General features: G+C 45.0%; 1 protein-coding gene across 2 annotated transcripts in view; it reads left to right on the forward strand.

The window, feature by feature from the left end:
* Positions 1–359: 359 nt before the first annotated feature.
* GALNT9 (polypeptide N-acetylgalactosaminyltransferase 9) overlaps positions 360–18296 on the forward strand; it is a 359393-nt gene continuing 341456 nt past the window's right edge. For both annotated transcript variants that reach the window (XM_079322930.1, XM_079322933.1), the window contains exon 1: positions 360–565. In XM_079322930.1, coding sequence (XP_079179056.1) covers positions 524–565 — 42 coding nt within the window. In that variant the 5' untranslated portion in view covers positions 360–523. The remainder of the gene's footprint in view (positions 566–18296) is intronic.

The raw sequence follows: 18296 nt of genomic DNA on the forward strand, positions 1-18296 counted from the left end.
AGGGAATGCCGGCTGTGCCCCAGAGCCCGGGATCCTGCTGCCCTCAGGGAATGCCGGCTGTGCCCCAGAGCCCGGGATCCTGCCGCCCTCAGGGAATGCCGGCTGTGCCCCAGAGCCCGGGATCCGGCTGCCCTCAGGGGCCGCACCGCAGGCAGGCCGAGCGGCAAAGCCAAGGCACCTGTCGGGCAGCTGGGTCGGAGCTCCTGGCAGGCACCTGTTCCCAATAAAGAACAGATCTGGGGGGTTGCGGCTTTGCAGGGCAGTGCTGGCCCCAGAGCTCCCGCAGCCGCCCGCTGCTGTGCCCAGGTGGGGTGGGAAGAAGGGGTACAGAGCCCTGCCGTGCAGGAGTTCCATGAAAAACCCTGGAGAGGGGCTTCCATTGTGATGAAGACACGTAGAACCTGTGCTGTGCGGGTTCTGTTGCGATGAAGCCTGCACAGCCCCACTGTGAGTTCTTTGGGACACAAGTCTGCAGAGCCCTCTGTGTTTTCCCCATTGGGATGGAGCCTGCAGAACCTGCTGCATGATCCCCTTTGGGGTGAATCCTGCAGAGCCCCACCATGAGGTACGTGGGGTCTGGGCTGTTCACTCTAGTGCCCTAAGAAGTGCTGGAGGTTTTGCAGTGGTGCTGCATTATCTGGGATGATGATGGATGAAGAAGAGCTGTACTAGAGATGATCCCTTTTTAGGGTCAGTTCTTGATGGCTGACTTTTGTATGGCTTGCCAGGAGAGCCTCTTGGTGTTTTATTCTTCTATATTTCCTGGTGATTAAGTTTTTTTCAGGAGACCTGAAACAAACCTTTGATGACCTGTAGACCTTTTGGACCTTGGTGGCTCCTGTGTGCCCACAGTGAGACAAGGGGCTGTGCCTTTAAGAGGCAGAATTGTGCAAGTGTGTTCTCGCCTGCTTTCCAGAAGTACTTATTAGGTTTGAGGGATTGGTTATCTGATCCAGCATGACAGATGGATGCAATGTTTTTGTCTGTGATGACTAAACCTATAGAGATTGCATAAATAACTTCAAGGTACATGTTCTGATTTCATTGTAAGCATGTTTACATGTAGGTGTATATACGTATTAAAAAAAACCAACCCAATAACAAAACCAACACAGAAGGTCTCAGTAATGATCCTCTGCCATGAATGACTTCAAAACTTTGCCTTTTTTGCATTTGTCCCTGATTTCTCTGAGTGATTCTCCCTAACATACCTGTGAGTTCAGCCTGTTGTCCATGCACTGTCTGAGATTTTGGAAGGGAGCTCCAAACTCATTCCATCTTGTTGCCTGTAGAGATCTAGGAGAGCTCTAAGTGCCAGCAGGGATGCTTGCTGTCCCTAGCTCAGGGTGGGAGGGTCATTCATAGGGTGGCATGGTCCTGTCCCTGTCTGGCAGAGCCTGGACAGAGTTCTGTGCTGCAAATAGCTCGTGTTCCTTACAGTATTCAAACCCTGCTGAAATGTCTCAAGTCAAAGATACAGCTTTGCATACATTGAAAGTACCTGGAGCTATTTGGTAAGTCCTGGTTAGCAGCCTGGTTGTTTCCTGTGGGATTTTATTTTACCTCTCTGTGGACTGTGTATCTCATGCTTTTAAGCATTTGACTCCTGTCATGTAACTCCTCTGCAGTTATATTTGTGTTATGTCTTTCCCTGGTAATACACTTTGGCACTTCTGCTGCTCCCTGAACTCGGGCGCTCTAGGTAGCGGCTGGATGTGGAGCTGTGTGTTTCTGAGCATTGGTGTGTGTTTAGCAGGGAAATGTCCTGGATCAGCAGGAAATCTTGGGCTGCTGTTGTTTGCTTTAATGAGCAAAGGTGCCTGCTGAGACCCCTGCTGAAAGCAGCATAGCCTGAAGCGTGGTTCAACGATGAAGTGCTCCTGGGAGAAACTGCAAACGTCCAGAATCACTGGAGCAGTTCTTAATCTATTGAAGATCCCATCTAACACTGGCAGGCTACAATTGCTGCATTTCTTCAGTGGGAGGAGTGTCTTGGGGGACTGAAATGTCCTTCTAAAGAAGTTCCCAGGCTGATGTCTGGAACCAGCTTCTGCCATTGCCTTTTTTCTTGTAATCAACCACCTAAGCTGCTTGGAGGTCGAGTTACATTGCACTTTGAGCTAGTTCATAAACAAATACCAGTTGAAATACAAAAGGGAATTTCTAATTGTCTATAAAATAGTTTGCCTGTGAGACCACTTTCTATATAAACAGTTTTTACATAGATTCTTGTGATGTTGATGTTATAGGGCACCACTGAAGATATTTACAAAAGTCATTAACAAGTCTTGACTGCTCATTTTAAATAGCTGCTTTTAGTCATAAGGAAAGATAGGCTTTTTAACAGTTAATCAGGCTGTCAATATGGTGCATGTGTTGTGGTTTCTGTGTTTGAGCTTTGTTTGTTTTACCCCTGAATGGCTGTCCAAAAACAACCAGTGATACTGGATGTGGGAGAAGAACTGTTCAAGTGAGGCATGTTGGCCTCCCATGATTTCCAGCAGACATGGATATGGGCTTTCTTAGCTGGTGGACAGAGTAAACTTTATACTCAAGTCAACCAAAATAAACTGCAAACTCAATTACAGCCTGTTAAAGGAAATCCATCACTGAAAAAGAGGAGACAAACAAAATCCCAACCAAAAGTCACACGTCCCATAGCTAGAAAGAGTATGGTGAAGATAAAAACCTGGTGCTGCAATCTGCTGTGGACAAGAGCAGGGTGAACAATTTGGCTGTGCTTGTTCTGGTGTACTTTTGAGGGTAGCAGGTGCCATTTTGGTCCCAGATTTTCACTGTGAAAGCAAATGTTATTAAACAAATGTTATTCTGTATTTCTCCCATGCAAAACTAGTCACGTTTTGGGCTCTCCAGAATGGCCACATGGCAGATCAGTCTGTGCCTTGGAGCCATTTCTGATGGACGGTTTTATAAAAGCCAACTGCAGAACTCCAAACTATTTCCCACACACTTGAGAGGGATTAGCTAATGCTTCAGTGCCGTGCTTCAGTGATGAAGAACAGTGTTGTCATATTGCTGGCAGAGTTAACTCTGGACTGGAAAATCCATTGAGCAAGGAGTATTATTGGTTCCTGGCTCTGCTGCACCATTTCATGGGTGCTCTTAAGCAATGATTGGCCCTAAGAGGGGATCCCAAAAGGATTTTTACAGGATAGAGATACAGCTCCAGTCCTCAAGATCTCTTCTCAGCTTCTGGCTGGTCCTTATGATTCTGACACAAAGTGATCTGTGGCTGGAAAACTTCCTGAAAGTGTGTGCAGACTTCTTACTAAGAAACGCCTGCTTTCACCACAGTAAGCTGCTTTGTGCCTGGCCCCAGTCTAAGGAGACTAAAAAAGTGAACCAGTTCCAGTCCTTCTGCAAAGACTTACTACCTATGCTGAGCAGTAGGAGAAAGGAGGGTGGCATGAAAAGCAGCTGCTAAGCATACAGTCTTCTGGGAAATGAATTTTGCACAGATATGAAACAGGAGGAGAGGAATTGCTGTCCTACACAGTAGTGCTTATCAACCAGAGCAGGGGTCCTCCCCCTAATCCAGAGGGTCTGCTCTCTCTGAAGCAGAGTGGTCCAGCTGACTCGTGCCAGGTACCTTCCACTTCTTATCATCTGTGATTGCTTTAACTCTGTAGTTTGTGTCAGCTGTTTTTGACATATTTCATGCTGAGAACTCCTCAGCTCGTGGTGGCCAGAGGTTAACTCAGCTGAGAGCTGGCTTCCACTGAAATGTGCCTACTTTCTCAAGACTAGGTTTGTGCTTTTAACAGATGTCTAATTCTCTTTTCCCTCTAGGCCAGGGAGGTTAATTGGAGGAAAGTGACTGTACATCGGGCCCAAGAGCCTCCTACAGAGATACTTGGCACAAATAAATCAGCCTATTTTTGATGAATAACAAGGCCCCAAAGGCTCTAGTTCTTGCTGCCTGCACAAATTGCAGGTATAAATTTCACAGCTGATCACAGGGACTCCAGAATTCAATTAACTCTCAGCTCATTTAAAAAAAATGCTGCCTGCCTATTTAATTATGAGTGTCACTGATACTACACATGCTGTTCAGGAAAACTCCAATTAATAAAGCATTGCATCATTAATATGAGTGACAGCATGAAGCCTGTGACTCTCTGAGGAGTCTGCCTTGACCCTCTGCAATGACAGACTTGGGATTTAATGGAAAGGGGAATTCTTTTCTTCAGATTAGGGTGATGCTGAGGGAGCTCCATGCTTTGCAGTTCCAGAATCTGTTTTGGAGTTGGGATGTAATGCAGTGCTGGGAACTGATTTAGACCTTCTGGTACTTGGGTAAACTTCTAGGGTCTCTGATTGTGGGGATGGGGCTGCACAGAGACACACAAGGCAAAAATCTGCAAGGATTTTTGGAAGGAAAATGCAAATATTACCGTGTAAGGCACGGTGAGAAGAAGACAGCAACATTCTTCTTGCACTGCCTTTACCACATGAAAGCGCATTTCACTGCCAGGAAGGGTGTTAACCAAAGCTGTACAAATAACCACATCTCTGCAGAATGTTTCATTTTCAAGTGTTCTTGATTTAAATTTAGCTCAGTCTCAAAGATCTATCAATAAACAGACACGTTTCATTTTGACTTTCTAACGTGCCTTTCATTTTAAGCCCACATTGATCTGATCTGGTTATTCCATGCCTCTGTCTGTGCCCATCCTGCTTCACTCTTGATTTCATACCCTGCAGGTTGTATTATTGGAAGTGGTCTCCAGTTCTGCAGCTGCATCCTTCCACTTCAGGAGGGTGTCTGTGCCAAATGGCTCTTACCACAACTGAAGTATCAGAATGATACACAGAAGGTACTTGGCCTGTCTCCCAGACTGTGTTCCCTCCGTCCTCAGTCACTATGTGTGTGACCCACAAGGATCACAGACTGGCATTTTCTTTAGTTGTTTTACAGATCAGGACCAGTTTGCACCTCAGTTTTCTGAATAATACTGAATTCTGCTTTCTCTTCACACTATTGCTTTTTTTTTTTTTTTTTAATTTTTTTTCCCTGAGTGACTCTGTTCCTGACTGCAGCAATCTTCTTTCCAGTAGTAGCAAAAACAATCTCACTGCTCTAGCCAGAGGCAGATGTCACCCCAGATTAGATGTCATGGCTCCATCTCTGCTCCAGTTCTTGCATCTTCCAGGGATTTCCACGCTAGTCACTGGTGCATTCAGGAAATGTGTGTCCAGATGTTGTTGCAAAAAGCTGGTAGTCACTTTGATTGCCTCAGCTTTCTCCAGAGAGTCCTTTCATAAACTGCTTGCCTTATTGCCCTGTTCTGTGTGCTCCCATTCCCTGTTGTTGGTCTGAGCTGCAGCTTTCCCTGCCTGTTTGCCACATTTAAGTAGAATGTCTTCACCATTTGTGTTTAGGCACATGCTTGTCATCCATTAAATATCTGCAGGATCACCTCTCTTGTCCACAGTATTATCTTAAAACCAAATCCAAAAGAGAAGCTTTTCCACTCTCATGCCTCTGCATTTCTGGTCCATCCCTAGCAGCTACTTCAGTGATGGAAGAGGGAGTGGGTGTTTTGTGTGAGTTTATTTTTGCACAGTGAGTGGCTGCAGAAGCCCTAGAGCTGTTCAAGGGCTGTAGTCAGACCAGCATTTCTGACACTAGTGAGAGTTCAGATTTAAACCTATTCATTGCTATCCTAGGACTGCTCCTTTCATGCTACCCACTTTCATTTTCTACTTACTTTGTTCCCTTGTTGCTTCATCTTAAACTGAAATAATCTCTGTCCTGGGCTTGGAGCTACCTGTCTGTCTTGTGCTTGTACAGCCTGAGGCTTAGCAGGGCTCTTATTGATGGCAGGGGGCCCTGGGCACTGCTAAAGCACAGCTCTTGCATTCAGTCTGCTGCCTGCCCTCCCTGTGCAGTGCAAGCCTCCTCTGTCAGTAGGGCTGGTGCTTGGCTGTCACCAAACTCTCCTGGGACACAACTATGAAGTGACTGTAACCCACTTGAATCAGCAGGGCGTGGTGGCTGCTGCTACAGCCACCTGACAACTTCCAGGTCTCCTGCTGCAGCTGTGCAAGCCCTGGAGAGCACTGATTCCCACCTTGCTTTCTCAGCTGGGACCTGGTGGCTGTAGCCCAGTGCTCATCTTGGAAAAAGTGGCTGAGTCGATGGAGACAAGGGGGTTGGATGCTTCTCATGAGAAGGCTGAGGTTGTTCTTGTTTCCATCCCCTTTGGAGGTCTCCACACAACTCCCTATTTTCTAATTACTGGCTTTCACCTCCAATATAAGGATATCCCTGTAAGCCTCGTGAACTTTAATTGTGAATAACAAGCCTAACAGCACAGCAGCTGCCAGCAGTTGAGGAGAATAGGGCTCAAGTCCTTGTTTTGACAGAAGCATGATATTTAGGCTGCCTGTGGGAGGTTTTGCCAACTCTAGAACCTGTTCAAACTGTTCTGCAAAGTTTTGATTGTTATGAAGTGAAACTGCAATGAAAAAAACATGTGGCCATGCTTCCTGACCAGCTGCAGCTGGGCATGGAGTTTGTTGCCATTGCTTGTTTCGTGTGACTACAAGGCATTGACCTTCCTGCTGTTTGTCATATGCTGGCTACCTGTGGGGGTAAGTAAAGGCTGTGAGCCACTTTAATCTGTTCACTTTCTCAGTTTTGTTGAGTATTAGATGGGGATCCAGGGTGCTTTCCATCCATGGAACTGCTGTGTATTCCTCTTTTGGAAGTAATGCTCCCCATGCTAAAAGTCATGTATGACCACTCAAGATCTGCAGCCTCCTGTTTGGAAGCCTCCCTTCTACAGCATGTGGGAGCATTTGGCTCAGCAGGGAATCAAGACCTGGGATTTGCCAATTTGTGCTGCTGTAGAAATACAGCACTAGAGTGTTCTCAGCACTGAGTAGAGTCCTTAGCCCTGGCTTTAAGGGAGCAGTGACACATGCTATATCAAGAGCTGGTTGCACCCTTTAACAGGCTGGGAGGAGATTCACACTCCACACCCAGATGCTTTTTTCCTTTGGTTTGGTGCTTTATTACCTGTGGTGTAATCCAAATAATATCAGGTCTGAGTGCTATTGGCAGAGTTCCACCAGAACAGCTCCTCTGTGACTGCATGTATGACTACAGCTGATAAGCTAGACTTGACCTAACCCCAGAAACCTGTGATTCTGCTTTGGTTTGGCATCAAATGCAGAGACTGATCTGAATCTGGAGGATGGGAATCCATGTGAGTGCTGGCTTTCCAGGTGTTCACTTTTGTTTTCATTGCTGTGTTCCAATCCCAGCCTGAAATCAGGAGGTTTGAGTGATTGAATTATGATCTCTGTGTTCCCTGAGTAGCTGCACGCTTGGGCTCTGGATATATTTTTCTTCACATATCTGCTTGTTCCAATTAGGATCAAGCTCTAGATGAAATAAAACTGACTTGTGTACTTGCCCAAACTGTGAGGAGCTGGAGTTCGAGTTTTGGTGAAGTGTGGTGCATTTCTCTTAAATGTTTCCACAGTTCTGTGCTATCTGGCTTCAGCTGGGATCAATAGCAAAGGTTCTAAAATAAAGCAGGAGTGGCTGGGGTTGGGATTTTCCAAGCCTTACAAAGAAAATAAGAAAGTAAGAGGGCTTGTTGTTAGCTGGAGTGTTTTCTTACATTGCTTTGTAACAATCTGCCTTGAGGGAATCCAGCGGTCCAGATCAGCACAGAGCCTCTTTTTCCTTCCAGCCCCTTTGGGAAGCATTGTGAGGATAATCAGGAGACTTTATCTGAAATATTAATCTCTGTCTTGGAGGCATTTGGCATCTTGGAGAAATTGCTGAGGAAGGCACACAGTAAGATGTCTTCTTTTTTTCCCCCTTCTTGTCTCTGGAGAGAATGAAATAGCCATTGAGTCCTTCTGCTTGGAAAGGGATGTCACCCATTGTGGCTCCCAAGGAAAGGTCCCAGCCCACAGAGATGTTGCTCAGGTGAAACCTGAATATGTTATTGGCATTTGAGAAACATGCATCACTGCCCCACTAGAATGTTTGCCAACAAAAAATGCCATAATTTCTCTGAAATTATGGTAGGAAGCTCACTTTGTTTCATTGGTTGGTTGTGGTGCAGTGTTTAGAGTCAAAAAGAGCTCTCAGGATTTCCACTCCCTTTTTCCTGGGATGTAAGCAGACTTCCCCTCCACCACCTTGGCTGTGCCTTGACTTGTGTTTACATGAAGAGTGCTGTTTTGGGAAAGTGGGTTTGTGTGCAGTCTCCTTGATGGACTAAATAAGTGGAATGCATCATACTAGTCTATATCTTGCCTGTTTCTAGAGCTTGCTAAGCAGTCCCTAAAGATTGCAAATAAATAAAATGTGTCAGGGCCTTATCTTGAACAAACTTGACTTTTTTTCCTTTGCAGAAATTGCACACTGTAGTGTCAGCTTTGCAAGGGATGACAGAAACCAGGATCCCAAATTACCATGGCTTGTGGCTAATTCAAGTATTTCACTGTCAGCTGAAGCTGAATTTCCTCATATTCTAATTAGAAATCTTAGCTGGCTGGGATGGTTTCACTGGAAGCATTGGCAGTGCACCTAAATAAGCAGATTTCACATCCTGCTGTTTTCTCCCTATAGAATGTTATTAATTATTGTGCTAATATATAGGGGGTGGAGTGTCTTGCCCCTGCCAGCTGCTGGGTTATGCTGCAGGCCTTGGGGCTCAGCCCTGTTCAGTGTTCTCACTTGTGAGGAGTTGAGCAAGTTAGCATCCCATGTTTGAAATGACTGTTTGTATTAAATACACTGATTCAGGAATATCTGGTTATATGGGATATGAAAGGAAGGTGACATCCCTTGTATTTCTCTCCAGCTTTTCTCCTCTGCAGGCTTTTTCTTTTCTGTTCAAAAAGGAATGTGAACTTTGCCATGTACAAACAGAAACTCTGCTTCAGCATGAGTTGCTGGGTCTTACCATACCCTGCTTTTCTCGTTCCAAGTCCAAGAGGTTGACCTTTCTTATAGAAATTGCAGCTTGTATTATTTTGACAGACTAAATCCTATAGATGACTTTTTGTGAGAGCGCCAATTTAGGTGCTCTGGTCCTCAAATTCAGTGATGAGTATCTTGATTTGGTGGTCATATAATTTTTTTTTTTTTTTCATTCTTACCACATGATATCTTCTCACAGATGGAGGAACAACAATGTAGCCTTTACAGGTGTATGAACTCCTGCAAGACTTTGGAAAGGGTGTATTAAATTAAACTGCATGTGTTGCTTAGCTTAAGGAAGGCTGGTCACCCACACAGAGAGAATCATGTGAAGGAATCTGTGTTTGCAGGAGAAGCAGCAAGTCTCTGTAAGGCACCCAACAGCAAAGCTGAGGTGAAAACACCATCTGGGAATGATGGGTGTTTCTGCCAGACAAGGTAAAGTGAATATCTGGTTGAATGACACAATATCTGGCTCAATCATGCTGCTGGTGTTGCAAGCATATTCTTGAAAGCTGGACTTGGCACTGCTTGTTACCACCTCACCAACATGACTTGGTGTGCTCTGGCTCTTGGCACTGCTACTGGAAATAGGGTGGAATAATGTTGCACAGCAAATCTTTTATAGCAGAGTAAATATAGAAGGTGGAAAGGTCTTTAAATGGCTGATTGAACTTGTCTGGAACAGTCATGAAATTCTGCTTGGAGCCAGAGCAGGGTGAATAGCCTAGGTGTCCCTTTCTTCCCTCATTCATATGTATTTCTGGAGGGAAAAATAATTCAGAAATCTTTCAGACTAAACAAAACTCTTTGACCTCTTGTAATAGCCTCTCTTATCCCCATTAAAAAAAAAAAAAAAAAAAGCTAACAGTTTGGCTATGCAATAATTCACAAAAGCTTTTTGCCTTGCCAAATTGTACACTCCACCCCTTGCTCCCCCAAATCCACTCTGCTCCATTTAGTAGAGTTTGTTGGCAAAAAACTGACTTCATGCTGTGGAGAATATTTGTTTCTTAATAGAAGATGGAGCAGAAGTAGAATTGTGCTGGTTGTGTATATTTTGCCTTCTCAAGATTAGCCTCAAGCAATTATCTGACTATGGACTGTGCCAGAAAAACACAACAGAACAATTTTAGCAGTGCCAATGAAAACTCCAGAATGTGCTGCACTCAAGAGTGTAATTTTAGATTCTGTTTTCAAGTAGTATTTCTGTGACATCATTGACTTTAGGAAAAATAATACCCCAGGGCTTGTTTTACAAACAGGATGGAGCTTTATGATTTGGCAGCTTTCCGTAGGCAGAAAGACAAACGTTCATCACTTACAAACCTCTGTATGACAACGGGCTTTGCTTCCTACCAGCAGTTAAAAGCAACGAGAAAAAGTAAAAACTGGTGTGGAAAGGGAGTTGGTAGGTCCCTGCCTGCTGCCCTGAGGGCAGGGATGCTCAGATCACCTCCAGCACAACCTGAGCTGTGTGAAGATTTGTTCTGGGAGTCAGAGCACTTCTGGCTAAATCCCGTGTGTAGAGTTGCCCCAGGCAAGATTTGGGAAATACAGTTGTTTCTGCTTGTGCTGCCTCTGGTCTCAGTTCGTGACATCGAGGTACTCCAGTGTGGTGTCAGGGTGGGAGGGCTCTGCTGGTCCCCCGGGCAGGCTCCAGCTGCCTCCTGCAGCTCTGTCATTCACAGCCTGTCTGGTGTGTCTTTGAGAGACTGGGACATCGTGGTGACACTCCCCGTGTGCCTCAGCCAGAGCCCTGCCATCAGGAAACGCTTTGAATTTCTTCACCACTTCTTGTCAGAGTTCTCTGTTGATTGTAGGACTGGCAGGGAACTGTCTGGTCCTTCTTTCAGACCGTGTGCACTTGGGCAATTCTTTGCAGACCTCCAAAGCTGAGGTGCCACAGCATCTCTTATTCACAAATTTTCTTCTTTCCTTCATTCTAATTCATATTTTCTGTGCTTTTACATCCATCACTTCTATGTTCTGCACATGCACTGCAAATAGGAAAAGGATTTTGCAGCCTGCAAAACTCACTCTGTGTTTCACCCTTATTCCCCTACCCATCCTGGTTCTTTCCTGAATAGTCTTTGTGCTGTCTTCCCCTATCCCTTCTTTTCTCTTGTAGGTAGATATTTTAGAAAGCTCTCATAGTACCTGAACCAGACACTTCTAGGTAAATTCAAAGTGAATTAAAGAAAAGATAATATGGATATCAGCCTTTTAATACTGGAAGGCTCTGTAAGCTCAATGGGTGCCTTCGATTCAGTGAAATAACTTGTTTCCCTTCAATGAAGATTTTCTTATGGAAAAAAAAAAAAAGGGTTCTCTGGCCCTAGGGCAAGCTATGCTGCAGCTTTCCTTCACCCTGTGCCTCCCAGCAGATGCAAGTGGAAAACAGGTTTTGTTGACTGGGATGAATCACTTGTGGCTTGATGGCGAAGTGATGACACCAGCTCTGTCGGCAGCTGGTTGATTCAGCGTTCTCTCAGGAATTCAGCAAGTTCGTAAAATCACTCAGATTGCACACAAATTTCTTTCACAATCAGCACCAGTGACCAACTCCAGTGGAGCTGCTTCCAGGGGTGTTTGTGCATCTGGCACAGGATGGCTTCTCTGTTGCTCGACCACAGTCTTGTTTGGCAAGTTTGGGCACAGCAGCCATGATCTGAATGAGTAAGCTCATTGTTTGCTGGAGTGGGGAGATGGAGGCATCAGGTTGCCTCTGATTGTGTGAACTAATAGCTCTGTTCCAGAAAAACACGTGTAACTCATGCTGATTTCCATGAAAGTGAGTAATCTGCTATGAGCCTGAACCCTGTCAGAAAGGGGCTGCATCTTCCCCTGAATGTGTGCAATGTCCAAAAATCTTGGGCACTGTTATAATATAAATAACAGATCCTCATAGTCTCATCAGCTCCTAGACTCCCTGGGGGAGCTTTGCATTCTTCTGTAAATATGAGCTTTGTGGGAGAAGTCTGATGCTACACAAGCATGTGAGAATTTCCTTCCCAGTTGGCATGAAAAGACTATAAATCTGTGGAGACACAAGCCCTTCCCCCCAGCCCTTCCTATAAAATTAATGGGTGTTCAGTTAAGCCAAAACAAAGAGTGGTTTCCCTCAGGCAAAGTTGTCTTAAAAAAAAAAAAGAAAAGGTGTTTTAGCATACAGATAGAAAACCTTGTTTAAATCCATGTTTAATAATGCAGTCAGTGTCCAGGGAAAGGAATTGTATTTCTTGCCCTGCTTTGGGCTTTCAGCTTCCTGGGAGTAAAGGTTGGAAAATAAACAAGAGCTGATGCTAATGGAGATTAAGGGTGACCTTGGCCTGTGGGGTGACTTGCATGACCCTGTAGGGATTGAGCTGTTGGATAATGGAGACTTTCAGACTACCTCTGTCAGGCAGGGAGGTCAGCTGTGTCACTGTGCAGTGCTTCTCTCTCATCTCTCCCTACCTCCATGTTGCAGAGATGTTTTAAGGGACAGTGGCAGAGAGCTAAGAATAGAAAGTCATTATAACTTCAGTTCTCCTCTAAAGTCCTTTTGGACAAAGTGGTGGCAGCTGCCAGCATGGCAGTGTGGTTTTTTTCTGGTCAAATCCTGAAGGTGGTCATGGGAGGATGGGGAGGTGGTTACCTGCTCTTCCCCTCCCAGACAACAGACAGCTGGCATCATCTCAAACTCATCTGGCTTTGAATCCTTCCTACCACTAAATTCTGGAGGAGAAACTGTGCAGGATTCTTCCTTCCCATTGTACCTGGTTTTATATTCCTTAGAGTCTCAGAAGAAATCAAAAGATACAGATCTCACTGGTTAGAAACTAGATGAGGCTGATAGCCCTCAGTACAAAAAAAGCAGTTGAAGAATATTTTAAGTTTTTGTCACTGCTTGGCAAACGAGTCAATGCTGGCTGTCTCCAGCTTTGGTAGCAATGTGAAGCCTGCAAAATACAACCCACGCTGGGAGCTGAGATGCAAAATGCCTGCAAGCATATCTGGGTATTGAAATGATGGGAGTTGTGAGCCGTTTCTTATGGTGTGGGCTTGTGTTTAATATCACAAGGAATTTTTTAAGCCTTTGTGTAAATTTTGTTTGGTTTTGGAATATTCAGGTCTAAGTGGATGTTCTGATGGAAAGGGGTTTTATTTATTTACTCATTTTGGATATTTGGAAAGAATGCCTTCCGGGGCTTCTGATACTGCTCAATAATTTATAGCAATCTAGAGGTACAAACAATTTCCTAATAGAACTAAAGGCAGCTTGAGGGCAGGTGGGAGCACGGTGAATGAGGAGGTAACTGCACCCAGAGGATCAGAGGCACAGCTGCATTTTGTGCTTGGTAATGCCCCAGGGATGTGATTATCTTTTGATAACAGAGCTCCTGCGTGTCTCTCTGCCTGGCAAGGGTTGGAAGGTGCTGGAATAGCTCTTCAGCGAGCAGGTTTCCCTGCAGAGGATCCTTTTGAAAGCGTTTGGGCACCTGAAACAGCTCTTTATTGTCTGGAGAGGTGGATGGGAGAGGTCATGGCTCTGGAAAGCCCAGCCTGTGACCCTGCAGCCTCTGCTGTGTGTGGGGGAGAACACCACCATGGGGGGCTGCCCCATTCTCTTGCCTTTTCCCTTTTCTCCTGGTTATGACAGGAGAAGCTCGTCTGTTGTGCCTGGAGCCAGACAACTCCATTTTCTTACATGGTTGCCCTTGGGCCATTTCAATTCAAAACGCCTCTCTAGGTAGAGTGTGTGTGATGATTTTCTGCTCTTTCCCTCTCTCTCCATTTGCTCTGCAGCTGCTCTGAACGCAGCTCGCTGCTGGAAGTAGTTGCTGAGAGCAACGTGATACAGCCAGGGTTTCATTTTTGCTGCTGTAACCTTCTGTACCCTGCTATTGATGGAGTTTTGATGTGTTTGACTCCAAGTATGGGATTCTTCACCTTCAGGCACCAGTCCTGCTGGATCCCAAATGTGCTAATGCTCATTTACAGCAACATCAATTGGCACATTGCAACGGAGCTTTGATCCTACAGCAAGGGCTTATCTGCTAAATGACTGCAAGGGTGTTAGTGTCCCTAAGGGTTAGGCTCAGCATATGTTTGCACAGGAAAAGGGCAGCTATCTGAAAATGTTTTCAGCGTTTTCTTGGATAGGTTAAGAAGGGAGACAATATTACACACTGCTTTTGGAAGAAAAGAAAACCTTTAAGCTCTCAATCTGTAACCCAAGGTTACAGATCCCCTTTTAGACAGTTCTGCTCACGATCCTGGGAGTGGAAGCAAGAGGTAAGGTCGTCTGCCTAATTTTTCTTTTTTGTCATCCTCTCACAGTGAGTTTTTGTGCTAGCCTGCAGACAGAGGGAAGAGCTGGGTGGGTGGTGATGAAACAATCATCACTTAAAACTATTTGCTGATAATGAGTCACTCTTCATGGAGTCCCAATCTGTTCTCCCTTCTGTCAAATACGAGTGCAGCAAGTCTGCCTGCTTTGCTGAAGAATTTTACTGGTTTGGGTTGGGTTTTTTTCTCCCTGAAGGATGGATTCTAGCAGGATGATTTGGCGAGAAGGATGAAAGAATGAAACGTGTTTGTGGGTGAATATTAATAAAGAGGTTTCTTTTTGTGCCAAACCTGAGGATGAACCTCCTAGCAGCCCAGATGAGGAGCTGGGAGGTTTATCTGCAGTCTATAGGCTCCCTCTCCTCTCTGGCACACATCTTGCCAAATCCCCATGGCTGTTGCTCCTCAGCTGAAAGTGGAGTTTAATGCAGAACCTTCAGCTCAGGTGGTGAGGCACAGGGTTTCTCCTGCTGATGTGATGAAATTTAAAAATAACTAAGAAAATTATTGAAGACAAACCTAAGGATGACCCAGCATAAAATAAAATAAAGCCTGTATGGCCCCTAGGCCCTGCCTTCTCCTGCAGTTCCATTTGCAATGATTTATAGTTGATATCTTGATAGATGCCACCCAGTGTGTTAAGAGCTGTCTGGCTTTGTTGTGTGAGGGTGGCTGTGATGTCTTCCCTGATATGATTCCTGCTGTAATAGGCCAGTCCTGTGATTTTGATGAAAATTCAATTTTCTTGTAACAAGGTTTAACAGAAAGTTTATTGAACTATTGATAATGGAGAATGCAATAGATACATGTCCCAGAGTTCATATACTGTAAGACATTAAAGAATATATTGCATGTTTATCACTGTCAAATCCAATTAAGGTTTCAATTGTAAATAAAAAGCATTGGCCATTCAAGCATGGGAAATTATGATCAAGGAAGGGCTAAGCCTAGGTTCTGGGTCAGATTGGACTGCAAAGAGAATGAAATCAAGAGAATTAAGAGAGTTTGGCATTGTTTCCCAGAACTACCTGGACTTCTGCTACAGACTCAGGCAGAAGTTTTGTTCAGTGACCTGTCAAGTGACTTGGGGGCTGGCAGTGAAGTGAGCCTGTGCCACACACTGAAATCATCTCCAGGAGGTCTGGGGCCTTCTTCCAATGTGTGAGTGCATTGTTGTTAGTGCCACAGGGATACAGAGCTCTGCATCTGCCCTGTCACAAATCCAGTGAAGCCTTCCACCAGCACATTTTACTGCTTTTCAGTTAGTTCATCCTGATTGTAGTGAGCCTGCTTCACACACAATAATCCTTCTTGCAGATCAGATATACAGTAATCCTCCTTTACAAGTGAGAGCACAATGGGCTCTGCCATCAGACATGATGTAATCCTGCTGCATCAGATAGGGAATTTCTTCCCTCTACCATGTGAAACACTGTCCTCTGTCTTCTTACACCACACTGCAGCCTTTTCCCATCAGATGCTTTTCATCCATGCACTGTGGTTCTTCTCTAGCCTCTAAGCCATAAATTTCCATATTTCCTTGTCATTCCATGTCCCTGGGAATGGTAGCAATGGGTAAAATGGGAGTTTTGACATTGCATGTGATGTATTCTTTTGAGTAGGGACTTCTCCTGTCTTCTGCTTGTGCAGGACCTAGAGCAGTTAGAGGCAATGAGCCCTGGGTGTTAGAGGAATACACAAACCAGCTGACTGCAGGCCCTCTTGCTTGCAATTCCCTGCACTGTACAGACCTTTTAAAAACTGTGAGGCTCATCTTTGAGCTCTGCTAAAAACAGGTGCTGTGGTTTTACCCCAAACACAGTGCAAATGGAGCAGCTGGCAGCTCTTCTTGTCCTGGTAGCTCAGGTTTGTTTGCCCTGTCTTGCACAGACTGTTGTTTAATAATTCTTCTGCTGGGGATGATACAGGAGAGTTGTCTTTTGTATGCGTGTTCTCTTTAACCTTTCTCTAATCCTTCTTGTGGGTCCTGAGCATTGCAAATCCTCTTCAAGTACAGACTCTGCTAGTTTCTTGATTGGGGAGGGTAGAAGAGGGAGATGCTGTCATGTGGAAGGAAAGGATGTATTCTATTGCTCTCTTAATCCTGCAGTCTGTTAGAAAGCAGCTCCACATCCTGCCTGATTGAATACCTGCCTCCTAATTCAATCTCGGAGTTCCGCTGCCATTCATAAATAGATTACACTGCTGTGCTGCAGGGCTGAGCCAGGGTTGTGTGTCCCACCAGGCAATCCACACTGGGGGATTTACCCTCTGCTATGGGGAGGTGAAGCAGCTGAGCAAGAGGCTGAGTTGGGGTGGCAGAGGGCAGAGGGGTTGGCAGCTTTCTTGGCTTTGGGGCATGCACACCCAAATAGTCCCTTTACGTGGCTGGGAGCCACACAGATATTTAGATATGGATGATGTGATGGCTGCTGTCTTTATCTGCTTTCAATTTGTCCTGTTATGTGGATATTTGGTGACTTGCACAGTTTTGACCCTCTGCTTCCCCAAAAATGAGTGCACAGTAAAGAATGGCTCAACCCCTTTGCTCTTCAGCCTTGACCATCCTGAGCAGTGTCCATCAACACTGGCTGGCACTTCTTTGGTAGCATCAACACCTGGCCTGGTGGGAGGGAGGATAATGGATGTGGCTTTCTCACACATGGACAAGCTCCACTTCAGATTGTGTGTGGCCAATTTGAGAGACAAAGTGATCTGTGTTTGCAAAGTGCACATCTCTGTAACCTGAGAGAATGCAATTCAGAGCTGATAAATAATAATCAGGCTTAGCAACCAAAGAAACTTCCCAGGGTTTTGCTGGGATCAGAGCCATTAAATGATGTTTGTTTGTGGATTCCTCTCACATTTGCAGAATCTTGTGCTGTTCTAGGGCCATGGCACAATGGATGTAGGGAACTGAACAGGGGCAGCTGGTTATGTGATGCTGTCTTTGTGCCTCTTGGGTTATGAAGTAGGAGATAGTCATTCCTGGGTAGCTCCTTCTCAAGAAAATTCTTCCAAGGCATGTTTGTGAGCACAGTGAATGGATCTCGCCGCAGTGTCATTTTTTTTTCTGCTCTTTTTCTGTTCATTAAATGATATATATTCTCATGGAGGCTCTAAAATAAATTGTTGTTGCAGAAGCACCTTTTAAAACTTGTCAGCTGTGGGTTTTTTCCCCAGTACCTTTGCCTCTTAGGACCATAAATGGCTTCCTAAAGCAGGAAAAAACCATTATTAATTACACTGCCTAATGAACTCATTTGGCTTTCTGCCCAGCTTCCAAAAACAGCAGTAGCACCAGGCTGGATACTGTTGTCTCACTGTAATTATGTTTATATGGAAAGTTAATTTTTGTTTTCATAAATTGATTTGAGGCTTCTGGAAGCTATTTGGAGATAATTAACTTTGCCCACACAGACCTATATAAGGGCGTTTGTTTACAAGGTAGCGCTGGGTGCTGGAGCATGGAGGTAGGTTCCTGGGATCATCTGGAAATATTCAGTTAGCAGCTCAGGACAGCTGTTTTCAGGCTCAATTCCCTCATTTTGGGCTGCAATAGCCCAACCACAGCCTTGAGATTTTTCAGGCTGGTAATAACCCTCAGGGTGGACCTGCAGTCTCTTGCTGCAATCCAAATGAGCTGCAGTCCAAATAACTCAAACACTGCAAAAGCTGGTGCTGGAATCACAAACTCCCTCAACGTGAACAACCAACTTGACAGTCCCAAATGGAAAAGGCTTGTAAGGAATGAGACCAGACCTCCACAAATAAGCAGTTGTGAGGCAAAAGCAGTTCCCATATATCTTTTATAATGGTGAGGATGAAGAACAGGCAGCAGCAGTGCCAGGTGATTTAATGGAGCCTTCACCAGCAGGATGCACGATGTGATGCTGCAGAAGTGACTTATTTGTTCAGTCATAGGTGTGTGTCTTTGGGTTTCTAGCCCCTGCAGTGAACTCTTCCTTCAAATCAATTCATTAATGAGCTA

The sequence above is a fragment of the Erithacus rubecula genome, assembly GCF_903797595.1.
Source record: "Erithacus rubecula genome assembly, chromosome: 19".
Taxonomy (NCBI): domain Eukaryota; kingdom Metazoa; phylum Chordata; class Aves; order Passeriformes; family Muscicapidae; genus Erithacus; species Erithacus rubecula.